Source organism: Equus przewalskii, chromosome 14, assembly GCF_037783145.1.
Source record: "Equus przewalskii isolate Varuska chromosome 14, EquPr2, whole genome shotgun sequence".
NCBI lineage: Eukaryota > Metazoa > Chordata > Mammalia > Perissodactyla > Equidae > Equus > Equus przewalskii.
This window is the reverse complement of record NC_091844.1, coordinates 68697147-68709359: the sequence shown is the minus strand read 5'-3', so window position 1 is coordinate 68709359 and position 12213 is coordinate 68697147. Positions and strand designations below refer to the sequence as shown.

Below are 12213 nucleotides of genomic sequence, written 5' to 3'. Positions count from 1 at the left end.
CAGAACTAGACCTCTAAAACTAGACCCTGGAAAGTAGATTTCTAGGCTGCAAGTGACATGAGGGAAGCCCTTGGAAGTGCTTCAGATTTCCAAGTTGTCCTGAAACCAACTGACCCAGATACAAAGTACCCTAGACTGTTAGAGCTGAAGGGGGCCCTCAGGATCATTTTATAAAGAAGCAAACAGGCCCAGAAGGTACTTGATTTCACCAAGGTTCTACAACTGGTTAGAGGCAGTGTTGCCTGATCCTCTGTCCTCTATTCCATACTCCATGTCAGTCTGTGGACTCAATAGGTCGTCCCAGGGTCAGGGATAAGAGGAAAAAGATTTGTTTTGGAACCATCCAGAAATGTCCTTCACCTCCCAGAACTTCCTGTGCCTAGGTCAGCGAGTCTTTATCAGGCTTGAATGGGTCATTTGGCCTAGTGCCTGGAGGAACTGAGATTAAAAACGGTCTCCAGGACTAAACTAGACTCAGCTAAGAACTAACAAAGCTTGAAAAAAGCTTGGATGGAGAAGTATGTGGGAAGCAAGACAGGGAGAGCCTCATCCTGGGGGGAGTAGAGGGAGGGGGAGAGGATGGAGGGGAACCAGGACCCGCGTGGAGCCTAACCTCTGTGATTAGTTTGACATTTTCAAGAAGACATGAGGTCAGGATTAGGTTCAGGAGTGAAAAAGCAACAAGACCTGGGAAAAGGGGCCTGGACCCTGAGTCCAAGGAGGTTGGCTCCTAAAGTACTGTACCTGTGGGAAGGGTTGGAGGGAAAAGGAAGATGTGTGCGTTTGAGCAGGAGTGGACTTTTGCTCAAGAGTCTCCACAAGCTTGAATTACTATCTGGGTTTTCATGACCGAAGGCCCAATTCGTATTATTTCCCTTTTCTTCCTTCCGATATTCCATCATCTGACAGGGGTCGTTAGACATAAAGTGTTCCTTACTGCTGGTGCCCCTGGGCACCTGAGCTCATTGCTCAGTCAGTGATGGTTGACTGAATGAGTTGTTTGCCTAGTATAACCAAGATTTCCCTCTGACACTAGACCCTTGGAAATTCCCTGTCTTGGAGAGGTTATAAAATAGATCTTGTACTAGTGCCCCAGGGTCTTAGCCTTTTTCGGTCTCAGGAATTCTCTTGCCACTTGCTTTGGAAATTTGTGGCTACCTGCCAGTGTCACCACTGCATTCTCTCTAAACCTAGTCTCCATTGTTGCCTGCATGCCCCACACCTCAGGCTTCCTCAGTGAACCCAGATCTGATTTGAGATCTCACAGATATTCATGTTGGCCCCTAGGTCTTCGCTCCTAATTACAGGACTAAATGAAATGCAACATACTGCAATTGTATTTCAAAACCAACATTTTTGACTTGACACACTTAAAATATAACAGATTTTTAAACTTAAGAGGGCAGGCAAAGGAATGGGTAACAACTGAGCAGTGACAAGATGGCTGGGATGACTTTTCAGGTTGCTAGAGACCCCCTAAAGGGAAAGAAGAGGGGAAAGAGCAGAGAAAGAAAACCCACAGCAGCAGCCAGGGCAACCTGGAGGGGAAGCGGCTTCCTGCCAGGGCCAGAGCCTAGAACTGATGCAGAGTCCAGGGACAAAGCTGCACCCTTCCACTACAGCTCCTATGAAATGAGGATCTCCTAGGACCATTTCCTTCAAGTCTCCCTGTGCTGATCCCTACACCTCTAAGGGGCAGCAGCCAGAAATTTCCATTTCCATTGGTTCCAGCATTCTGTCTTTTTATAAATAAGGGGTTTTTTTTAATGCTTTTTTTTTGATGAGGAAGATTAGTTCTGAACTAGCATCTATTACCAATCTTCCCTTTTTCTTTTTCCTCCCTGAAGCCTCAGGTCATAGTTGTATATCCTAGTTGTAAGCCATTCTAGTTCTTCTGTGTGGGATGCTGCCACAGCATGGCTTGATGAGTGATGTGTAGGTCCGTGCCTGAGATCCAAACTAGTGAACCCCAGGCCGTGGAAGCAGAGCCGTGAACTTAACCACTTGGCCACAGGGCTGGACCCCAGCATTCTTTCTTTTCACCAACATTTCTCCCTGCCATCACGCTCACATTCTGGGCCATAGGACCTCAGAGACAGATCACTCAGAGTCACATTGAAGATTTGGTGGCATCCATTCTCATGGTTTCCAACTATTGCCCTGCAAATTGTTCCCAGAATCAAGACCCAGATTTCTAACCTGTCCTGGACATGCATTTCCATTGAGATGTGTTACTGTCATCTTAAATTCAGTATGTCCAAACTTAGATCATCTTTCTTTCCTCCAAACCTGCTCTTCTTCTTGACTTACCCATCCTGGCTCAAACCCTGGAATCTTCTCTGGTGTCTCCCTTCATCTGGTCTCTCATTACCCAGGCAGTCACCAAGCAGTCACAGCCTCCTCTTCCAAGTCTGCATCACTTTGCAATGTAGAATTTGGAAGGGACCTTAGACATAGCAGACAACAGACCTCCAGTGGAGTCATGGGATTTGCTCAAAGTGATAACACTACTGAGAGGAGGAGCTGGAACCAGCTCCATTGTCCCCTAACACCCTGCCCATTGCTCTTGCTGACCGTGTCTTCTTGCTACATGTGAATGACCCCTACTCAAATGCTTGTAATCCAAGCTCTTAACCAGTTATCTGAGTCTTTCCCTAATTTTTCCACAGTCTACTTCTCTTTCTGTCCCACTTCCTCTTGACACAAATAAGAGCTAACATTTATTGAGCTTTGACCATATGCCAGACACTTTTCTAAGTGCTTTACATGTTTTAACATAATCCCCACAAACCTAGGAAGGGGGATACTATTATTATTCCATGTTGTAGAGGAGAAAACTGAGGCAGACCACCTTCCCCAACCTGGAATCTTCCGGCTCCCTTTCTCTGTTCTTCACTCCCCCCCCCCCCCCACCCCCGCCACTGTTCAGGTTCTCTCTCTTCCAACAGCTCTTCTCTGACTCTTCTCAGCAACCAGCTGTCTTCCCCCTCCTCTTCCCCAGAACATGCTGCATCCATTTGTCTGGCCCCCTCGGCACTCTGTCTATCCTGCCCTTGTTAATTCTCTGTTCTGGAGCTTGTCTCCCATCCCCAGCAGCCCCAGCTGCTCCTCACTGAGTCTTATACATGCTTTGCTACCTGGGTGCCTGCAAGGCACCTGGCACACAGCACTCTCGCCTCCTTTCTCTGTAGTCCTTCCACTTCGCTCTCCTGAGTGTGCCCACACACAGGGAGACCTCGTCCAGGACACAATGCTGAGGGGCCAGATGGTGAAGGGAGCCCAGCTGACAGATTCAGACATCACTGGTCAGACTGATGGCTGAATGTGACTGAGTTCCTTGCCTGCTACAGAGGCTATCAGACTTGCCTCCAGGCTAGGGAGTGAATCCTTTGGCACTATATAGATAGGACCCAGTTTACCTCCCTCCCTCCCCTCCCCCACTGATGGCCTGACCTTCACCAAGACAAGCCTGGGACCCGTATTTATTCGGCCTTTCAAGAGACTCTTTTTCCTCTTGCCCATGTCCTCTCCATGCTTGACAGAAGACTGCTCCCCCATTTCTAGATTCCTGTCTTCCTCTTCTGGCTTCTCTGAATTTCCTGCCTGCCTCAATGGAGTCCTTTTCCTTCTCCTCCCTGGCCCAGTAACCCTCTCTCCTCTCCTTTCTCCCAAATCATTGACCTAGGTATTTAGATTCTAATCGCAGCCCTGCTCTTGACTTGGGTTTCCTTGAACAAGTTACTTTCCCACTCTGGGCCTCAACTTTCACATCTATAAAAGGAGGCAGCTGAACTCGATGGTGAGTGATGTTCTGTTGAGCCTACAAGTCCATTCTCCCTTTTATAGTCCTCCCCTCCTCCTCTCCCCTCTAGGCTTGCCTCTCAGGTCTCTTTCCCAGGGGAGGCCTGCCCTGGCCCCAGGAGAGCTGTGGCTCCAGCTCCCGTTCCCTGTCTCAGCGACCAGCCCTGGGCCTTCCCCCCAGCGCTGGCCCCGGCTCCGCTCCATGTGGCCCGTCTGAGAGGCTGGCCCCAAGCCCGGCGGCAACTCCACATTTCTCTGTTTTTCCTTTTTTTTTCTCTCTTTCCCGGAGTTAACAAGAAGCAGATGTGGCGCACGATGGTTGGAGAGATGGGGGGAGGAAGGGGGAGGCTGGACCGCCAGCCAGACAGGGGGGAAGGGAGAGGAGTGAGCAAGAGAGGGAGGCGAGAGGCCAGGGCCCGCCCCACAGCCACTCTTGTGCCTCTCAACAGCCACAGGGGCAAAGCCCTGTCACCCCCAGGATCTGGTCATTGGGGAAAACAGGGAGACCAGAGGACGGCCAGCTGAGCAAAGGAGCAGAGGCCCAGGAACCAGCATCTGAGACGGGCAGGGACCAGGCGCAGGAGGCCAGGGGCACAGAGAACAAACTCCCCTCAGAAGTGGAGAAGAGGAGAGCGGAAGGAACCGAGGGAGGGACAGACAGGAGCCTGAGGAGGAAAGAGGAGGGGGAGAGGGGTCAGGCCAGGCAGCCAAGGAGGAGGCGTGTGGCTGGGGGCTGCCGGCAGGAAGCTGGGGACAGGACCTGACCGCGCTGTCCCTCGGAGCAGCGGCATCCCCCGCTCCAGGCAGAGGCGCCAGTGGTCAGGCTGGGATGTGCCTCTGAGGGCCACCGCGGAGCGCCCCCATCATGGCCCCCAGCACTTTCTGGAGCTGCTACCTCTGCTGCCTGCTGACCACAGCTGTGAGGGCAGCTAGCTACCCTCCTCGTGGTTACAGCCTCTACACAGGGAGTGGCGGGGCCCTCAGCCCTGGAGGGCCCCAGGCCCAGAGTGCCCCCCGGCCTGCCAGCCGACACAGGTAAGAGTCTGGGTCCCGGCCCAAGACTGGGGGTGGGTGGGAAGGTGGGTCAGAAGAAGGTGGATATCCCGGTCCCTGCCTTGCCTACCCTAATACAGAGAAGAGGGGGAGAGGAAGCCCCCCATTAGGTGGCTCCTCACACAGTTAACTTCCTCCTGGGCATTTCCAGGGACCCCTGAATAGATAGGTCCCCCTGTCTAACCTCAGGGGGATCAGCTCCCACATCCTCCCCAGGTGCCCAGGGAAACTACCCTGAGAAGCAGGAGCCAGGCCTTCCTGCCAGTTGCCAGCTGCGTACCAGCCTGGGATCCTTGGGCAGACCTTTTATGCCTTTCTAGGGCTTCCTCAGCCCCATCCAGTAATCCATGTTTGAGACACCACTCCTACTCTGCTCCTTTTGGCTCTCCAGCCAGACACAGATCAGAGGCTGGCATGAATGGGGCCAGGAGTGTAGAACTGCAAGCCCCAAGGAGGGCAGGATTTATCAGTAGCTTATTCTCCGCTTAACCCTGGGCTGGACCCCTTCCTGCCCCATCTTCTCCCCTGAGGGGTGGGTGGAAGCCAGCATCCAGGGGGTCACCAGAGGGACCTGGCTAGCCAGCTCATACAGGTCACACCAAGGTGGGGATTGAGACAGAAAGGGACACGGATGAATGTGTGAATTCAGAGGCTCCCCAGGACCCCCTAGCCATGAGGATATACTTATCGTAGTTGTGGTTTTCCATTCTGCGCTTCCTCTCCCCATCTTGAAAAGTCTTTATCAATTCCTGCCTCACAGGAAGGCGTGGGGGGAGCTGCCCCTGCCAAAGCCCTGGCTCCCACTGGTCCCCAGGGGCCCTTCATCTTTTGACCCTCCCTCAGCCCCTCTGGAAGCCCCAGGGCCCTCCTCTGGGGCATGTGTCTCTGGCCCTTGGGTCCAGGTGGGGTTGTACCTGCAGGAACTGGTGTGCCTACGTGGTGACCCGGACAGTGAGCTGTGTCCTTGAGGATGGAGTAGAGACCTTCATCAAGCCCGACTACCAGCCCTGTGGCTGGGGCCAGCCCCAGTGTCCCCGAAGCATCATGTGAGCCTCCTTGCTGGGGGAGGGTGGGCACTTGGTGGGGGTTGGGCTAGGGCAGAAGGCCAGCAGCCAACTCAGGGAATTCATACAAAGCAAGGGGCAGGACCAGGGTCTTCAGTCATAGCCCTTTTGAGGAGATGCTGAGGCAACAGTTTGGCTGGTGGGATGTTGAGGGCAAACTTTTACCTAGGCCACCCTAGCAGCCCGCAAATGCTTTCTCTGGGCTGGGTCATGCTCAAGGAGGGGAGTTCAAGGTTCCAGCACAGGACAAGGGGAGGAAGAACAGGGATTTGACCTTTGGCCAACATGCTGACAGCTGTCAAGTGAGCAAGGCCACATGCTGGACAGTAAGGGGGACCCAGCCTGAGGGACAGGCCGTGCCCACCAGCAGCTGCACAGGGAGGAGTAAAGAGGCCTCCCTCTGCCTCTCCCAGGTACCGCAGCTTCCTCCGCCCTCGCTACCGCGTGGCCTACAAGACAGTGACGGATATGGAGTGGAGGTGCTGTCAGGGGTACGGGGGTGATGACTGTGCTGAGGGCCCTGCCCCAGCTCTGGGTCCTGCACCTACCACACCACGGCCCCAGATCCGGCCTGCCCGCCCCAACCTCTCTGGCTCCAGTGCAGGCAGCCACCTGAGTGGACTAGGGGGGGAAGGTGAGTATGGGAGCCGCTGGGGAGAGAAGTGGGAGATGGTGCTGGGTGGGAAATGTGGGGCCAGGCTGCTGAGGGAAAAACCCCGTGCTCCGAGTCAGAAGAAAGGGACAGAAGGGAGTTAATGGGATCCCTGAAATTCCCTGCCCTCCTGCAGAGAGATTGAGACCCAGAGAAAAAGAAAGCAGAGAAAGAGAACGTGCTCACGCACGCCCACATGTGGCCAAGATACTTCATAGCTGGGAACAGCTGCGGGAGGAAGGGGGCATTCCTTCGAGAAGCTTGGTCCAAGGGGATAGAGAGTTGAGACTACAAGTCCTAGCATGCACTGCAACCGACTACCGGTCCCAGGCCCCTCGGTGGCCTCTGGAGACTGCAGGTCCCAGAATGCAGCCGTCCCTTTTGCCTTCCCTGCGTGCCAGGCACTGCGGCATGCTGTGTTTGCCTGCCAGGGAGATAGCCATCCTGTCATTATGGAAACAGGAACTTCTGGCTGACTCGCCCACCACGCAGCTAGCGCCCCCACAGGCTTGTCGCAGAACCTAGTTTGTCCCTGTGGTGGTGTGGAGAGGTGCCACCCTGGAATAGCCACTGTTGTGGGGCCCACAGTGCCTCCCCAACATTCCCATTTCGCGCGCCCTGAGGGAGCGACAACGTGTCATTCCCCTTTCACAGATGAGGAAACAGTTTCCATAAAGTTCAGAGGCAACTCTGGACAATGGAAAGGACTTGGGGTTGGTGGTCACATGGATGACCTGGTGTTGGAACTTGGCTCTGCCGCTTATTAAACTTGTGATCCATGGCCCAGTTACTTAATCTCTCTGCTCCTCTGTTTCCCAGTGTACAAAATGGGAAGAGCTAATGGTTTCTGCCCACTGGAGTTGTTGTAAGGGGGAAAGAGCTGGTACAAATTTGGCTTAGAGGCATTCAGTGAATGGCATTTCCTTCCATATTTTCCTCCCCAAATCACCCAGCTAAAAAGTGGCTGAATCAGCTAGGACCTCAGACCCCTCGTTGGAGTTGGGGAGAGCAGGGCCTAGGAGGTAGGCACTGAGCTCTGAAGTTGACCCCTCTGCCTTATGCCTTCCCCTCTCACCCAGGTCCCGGGGAGTCCGAGAAGGTGCAGCAGCTGGAGGAGCAGGTGCAGAGCCTAACAAAGGAGCTGCAGGGCCTTCGGGGCGTCCTGCAGGGACTGAGTGGGCGCCTGGCGGAAGATGTCCAGAGGGCTGTGGAGACAGCCTTTAATGGGAGGCAGCAGCCAGCAGATGCAGCTGCCCGCCCTGGTGTGCACGAAACCCTCAATGAGATCCAGCAGCAGCTGCAGCTCCTGGACAACCGCGTCTCCACCCATGACCAGGAGCTGGGCCATCTCAACAACCATCACAGTGGAGGTGGCGGTAGCGGCAGGGCCCTGGACCCAGCCCCAGCCCCGCCTGGCCACAGTGAGGAGCCGCTGCGGGAGCTGGAGCGGAGACTGCAGGAGTCCTGCTCTGTGTGCCTGGCGGGGCTGGATGGCTTCCGCCGGCAGCAGCAGGAGGACAGGGAGCGACTGCGAGCACTGGAGAAGCTCTTGGCCTCTGTGGAGGAGCGGCAGCGGCAGCTCACCGGGCAGACCCTGGGCCGCAGGCCCCCTCAGGAATGCTGCCCTCCGGAGCTGGGCAGGCGTCTAGCAGAGCTGGAGCGGAGGCTGGATGTAGTGGCTGGCTCAGTGACAGTGCTGAGCGGGCGGCGAGGCACGGAGCTGGGAGGAGCAGCCGGGCAGGGCGGTCACCCCCCAGGCTATACCAGTTTAGCATCCCGCCTCTCTCGCCTGGAGGACCGATTCAACTCCACCTTGGGTCCTTCGGAGGAACAGGAGGAGGGCTGGCCTGGGCGTCCTGGGGGCCTGGGCCACTGGCTGCCTGCTGCCCAGGGCCGACTAGAGAAACTGGAGGGGCTGCTGACCAATGTGAGTGGGGAGCTGGGTGGGCGACTGGATCTGCTGGAAGAGCAGGTGGCAGGGGCTATACAGGCATGTGGGCAGCTCTGCTCTGGGGCCCCAGAGGAGCAAGACGCCCAGGTCAGCGAGATCCTTAGTGCCTTGGAGCGCAGGGTGCTGGACAGTGAGGGGCAGCTGCACCTCGTGGGCTCTGGCCTGCACAAGTTGGAAGCAGCTGGGGATGCCCGGCAGGCCATGCTGGAAAGACTGCAAGGGGTAGTGGGCCAGCTCCAGGGTCGTATCGATGCGCAGGATGAGACAGCCACAGAGTTCACACTGCAGCTGAATCTCACGGCTGCGCGAGTGGGCCAGCTGGAGGGTCTGCTGCAAGCCCGTGGGGAGGAGGGCTGTGGGGCCTGTGGGGGTGTCCAAGAGGAACTGGGCCGTCTTCGGGATGGTGTGGAGCGCTGCTCCTGCCCCCTGTTACCACCTCGGGGCCCTGGGGCTGGTCCAGGTGTTGGGGGACCAAGCCGTGGGCCTCTGGACGGCTTCAGTGTGTTTGGGGGCAGTTCCGGCTCAGCCCTGCAGGCCCTGCAAGGAGAGCTCTCTGAGGTTATTCTTACCTTCAGCTCCCTCAATGACTCACTGCATGAGCTCCAGACCACCGTAGAGGGCCAGGGCTCTGATCTGGCTGACCTGGGAGCCACCAAGGACCGCATCATCTCTGAGATTAATAGGCTGCAGCAGGAGGCCACAGAGCATGCTACAGAGAGTGAGGAGCGCTTCCGAGGCCTGGAAGAGGGACAGGCACAGGCCGGCCAGTGCCCCAGCCTAGAGGGACGATTGGGCCGCCTTGAGGGAGTCTGTGAACGATTGGACACAGTGGCTGGGGGACTGCAGGGCCTGCGTGAGGGCCTTTCCAGACACGTGGCTGGGCTCTGGGCTGGGCTGCGGGAAACCAACAGCACCAGCCAGACACAGGCAGCCCTGCTGGAGAAGCTGTTGGGGGGGCAAGCAGGCCTGGGCAGGCGGCTCGGTGCCCTCAACAGCTCCCTGCTGCTCCTGGAGGACCGGCTTCACCAGCTCAGTCTGAAGGATCTCACTGGTGAGGGGGCAAGAGGAGGGATGGGGTGGGGGGTACCCCTTTCAAGTCCTTTCTCCTCCTCCTACCCCACAGCAACCCAGCCTTAACCTCCTCTACTTTCTCCTTGCTCTACCCAGCATGAATGGCAGACCCAGCACTGTCCCAGGGGTTGGTTTGTTCACAAAAGATGATCCAAGGTCCCAGCTCCCTGCCCTCCCCTGGCAGCTCAGACAGGGCTGTGAGTGGAGGTGGGGCTGCTCTGCCAGCCAGGTCTCCAGCATGGGTAGCAAGGGGCCCCATCACCCTGTTCATGGAGCAACCACCTTTCTGCCCTTTGGAAACTCCTTATATGACTGTCCTTCAACTTAGTTTTGTCACTGTAGGGCCTGCAGGTGAGGCTGGGCCCCCAGGTCCTCCTGGGGTGCAGGGACCCCCAGGCCCTGCTGGACCTCCAGGACCTCCAGGCAAGGATGGACAAAAGGGGCCTATTGGGCCACCAGGTATGTGGGCTGAGATCCATGCTGTAGCCAGGGTTACCACCCCCCTGGGCAGCCCCAGGCTTGACATTCCACTCTGAACTTGACAGAAAAGGGGGAAAGGGGCAAAGAATTGGGAGTCCTACATGGCTGATAGTGACAAGGAATGTGACTAGGAGCTGGGACAGTCACTGTGTTGGCTAACTGGATATGGTAGCCTCACTGCTGTATTGAAGACCAAGGCTGAGCCTACGAGGGCTCCATAGGGTGTGAAAGGCTGGGGGCTAGGGCTTACAGTCCAGCAGTTGAACAGAATGGACCTTATTCATTCCTCCTTTTCTTGATATCCTGATTCCTGCTTTGCAGTCTGCATAGCACTTAGCACAGTGGGACAGACTCAGTGGATGTTTGCTGAGTGACTTAGCAAGAGCTACCCTATTTCTCACTGCTCCCTTTCTTCTTCCCACAGGTCCCCAAGGCGAACAGGGTAAGTGCCTCGCATTAGATGCTGGAAGGAGGGGAACTGAACTAGGGGTTGGAGGATGGAAGCCCTCAGGCAGCGCTGGGGGTAGAGACCAGGGAGGGAAGGGGGCTGGGCAGCTCTGCACTGAGCATCCACTTTGACAGCCACTCTGCCCCACTCAGGAGTAGAGGGGGCACCGGCAGCCTCTGTGCCCCGGGTCGCCTTTTCAGCTGCCCTGAGTTTGCCCCGGTCTGAACCAGGAACAGTGCCCTTCGACAGAGTCCTGCTCAACGATGGGGGCTACTATGATCCAGAGACTGGTGAGCCTGGGAGCGGGCACGCAGGGCCCGGGGAAGCAGCAAGGCTGTGCAGTGATATGTTCTTGTTCTTGCCCCTTTGGACAAGGCGACTTTTTTCATGCTCTGGTTTGGGAGACCCTGATTCTTTCCTTCATGTATTCATTCTCACTATAGCTTGGGCTGAGGGGTGGGTTGGGAGGGAAGGAGCCATTGGTTCTACAGCTCTTTATCGGGGGCCTGCTCTTGCCCCAGCACTGTTTCAAGTACTGGGGGTGGGTAATGAACAAAACCCCAAATTCCCCGCCCTCCTGGATTTGACATTCTAGTGGAAGAGAGGTGAAAAGACCCAGTGGGTCCCTCCCTAGTCCAGGCTTTCTGGGTGGCCTCCCCGAGGCCTTCCAGGACGCTGCCACCTGTCTCCCCTCCTGAATGCCATCTTTGTCCCCAGGTGTTTTCACGGCGCCACTGGCTGGACGCTACTTGCTGAGCGCGGTGCTGACTGGGCACCGGCACGAGAAGGTGGAAGCTGTGCTGTCCCGCTCTAACTTGGGCGTGGCCCGCATCGACTCCGGTGGCTATGAGCCCGAGGGCCTGGAAAATAAGCCGGTGGCCGAGAGCCAGCCCAGCCCGGGCGCCCTGGGCGTCTTCAGCCTCATTCTGCCCCTGCAGGCCGGGGACACGGTCTGCATCGACCTGGTCATGGGGCAGTTGGCGCACTCCGAGGAGCCACTCACCATCTTTAGCGGCGCCCTGCTCTACGGGGACCTGGAGCTTGAACAGGTGTAGACAGGGGGCCGGGCCGCACCGGCCCGAAGTGTCTATGCCGGCCAAAGAGCCAGCGGGGGCGGTGGGCTTTCCCGGGTCCCCGCCTGGGACCGGGCACCGTCCTGGCACCCCAGCCCCGGGCGAGCCGCCGTCTCCGGACGCGCTGCGGCACAGGCGCCCAGAACAATCTCCTCCCCACGGCTGGAGCGCGCCGGGTCGGGGACTCCAGGGTCCCCTCGTCCAGACTTTTGGCCTGATCGCCGTCCCCTGCAGGACTCGGACTGCAGAGGAGCCGATCCTCACGCCCTTTGCTCCCCTAACTGGCCCTCTAGGCCGGTTCCCTGGGCTCCAGGGCTCTCCCGGGGAGGCTCCGGCCACCACCGCCATACTAAACTATTCAGGAATAAAGACACTTGGTTTTTTCTAAAAAAAACAAAACAAAACAAAACAAACCGTCTGCTCCAGTATGTGTTCATGGGTGGACAGGAGTGCACAGGGGACGGGGAGCGGGGAGCCCCGGGTTCCGGGCCCCGCCTGCGCCCTCCGCTCTGCTGGGGGTGGCTCTGCCCGCCTTTGCTCTGGGCCACCAGGTGCGCCGGCTGCTGAGAGCCCTGCCGGGCCGTCCTCCCTATCACGCCCGTTCCTCCCGCGCCCGCCAG

General features: G+C 57.1%; 1 protein-coding gene across 4 annotated transcripts; it reads left to right on the top strand.

The window, feature by feature from the left end:
- The first annotated feature begins 4156 nt into the window (after positions 1-4156).
- On the top strand, positions 4157-12006 carry EMILIN1 (elastin microfibril interfacer 1). Of its 4 annotated transcripts, none has more exons than XM_008513029.2 (8): positions 4177-4836; positions 5775-5900; positions 6332-6552; positions 7650-9572; positions 9935-10051; positions 10497-10514; positions 10673-10810; positions 11238-12006. In XM_008513029.2, exons 1-8 carry the CDS (start codon positions 4667-4669, stop codon positions 11573-11575), a joined length of 3051 nt encoding a protein of 1016 aa, XP_008511251.2. In that variant the 5' UTR covers positions 4177-4666; the 3' UTR covers positions 11576-12006. The 4 variants fall into 4 exon arrangements, 2 of the variants coding, with proteins under 2 accessions (XP_008511251.2, XP_070430336.1); XM_070574235.1 differs by having other exon boundaries at positions 4521-4836; positions 5757-5900; XR_011526650.1 differs by lacking the exon at positions 10497-10514 and having other exon boundaries at positions 4157-4836; positions 9935-10055; positions 10655-10810.
- The last annotated feature ends 207 nt before the right edge of the window (positions 12007-12213 follow it).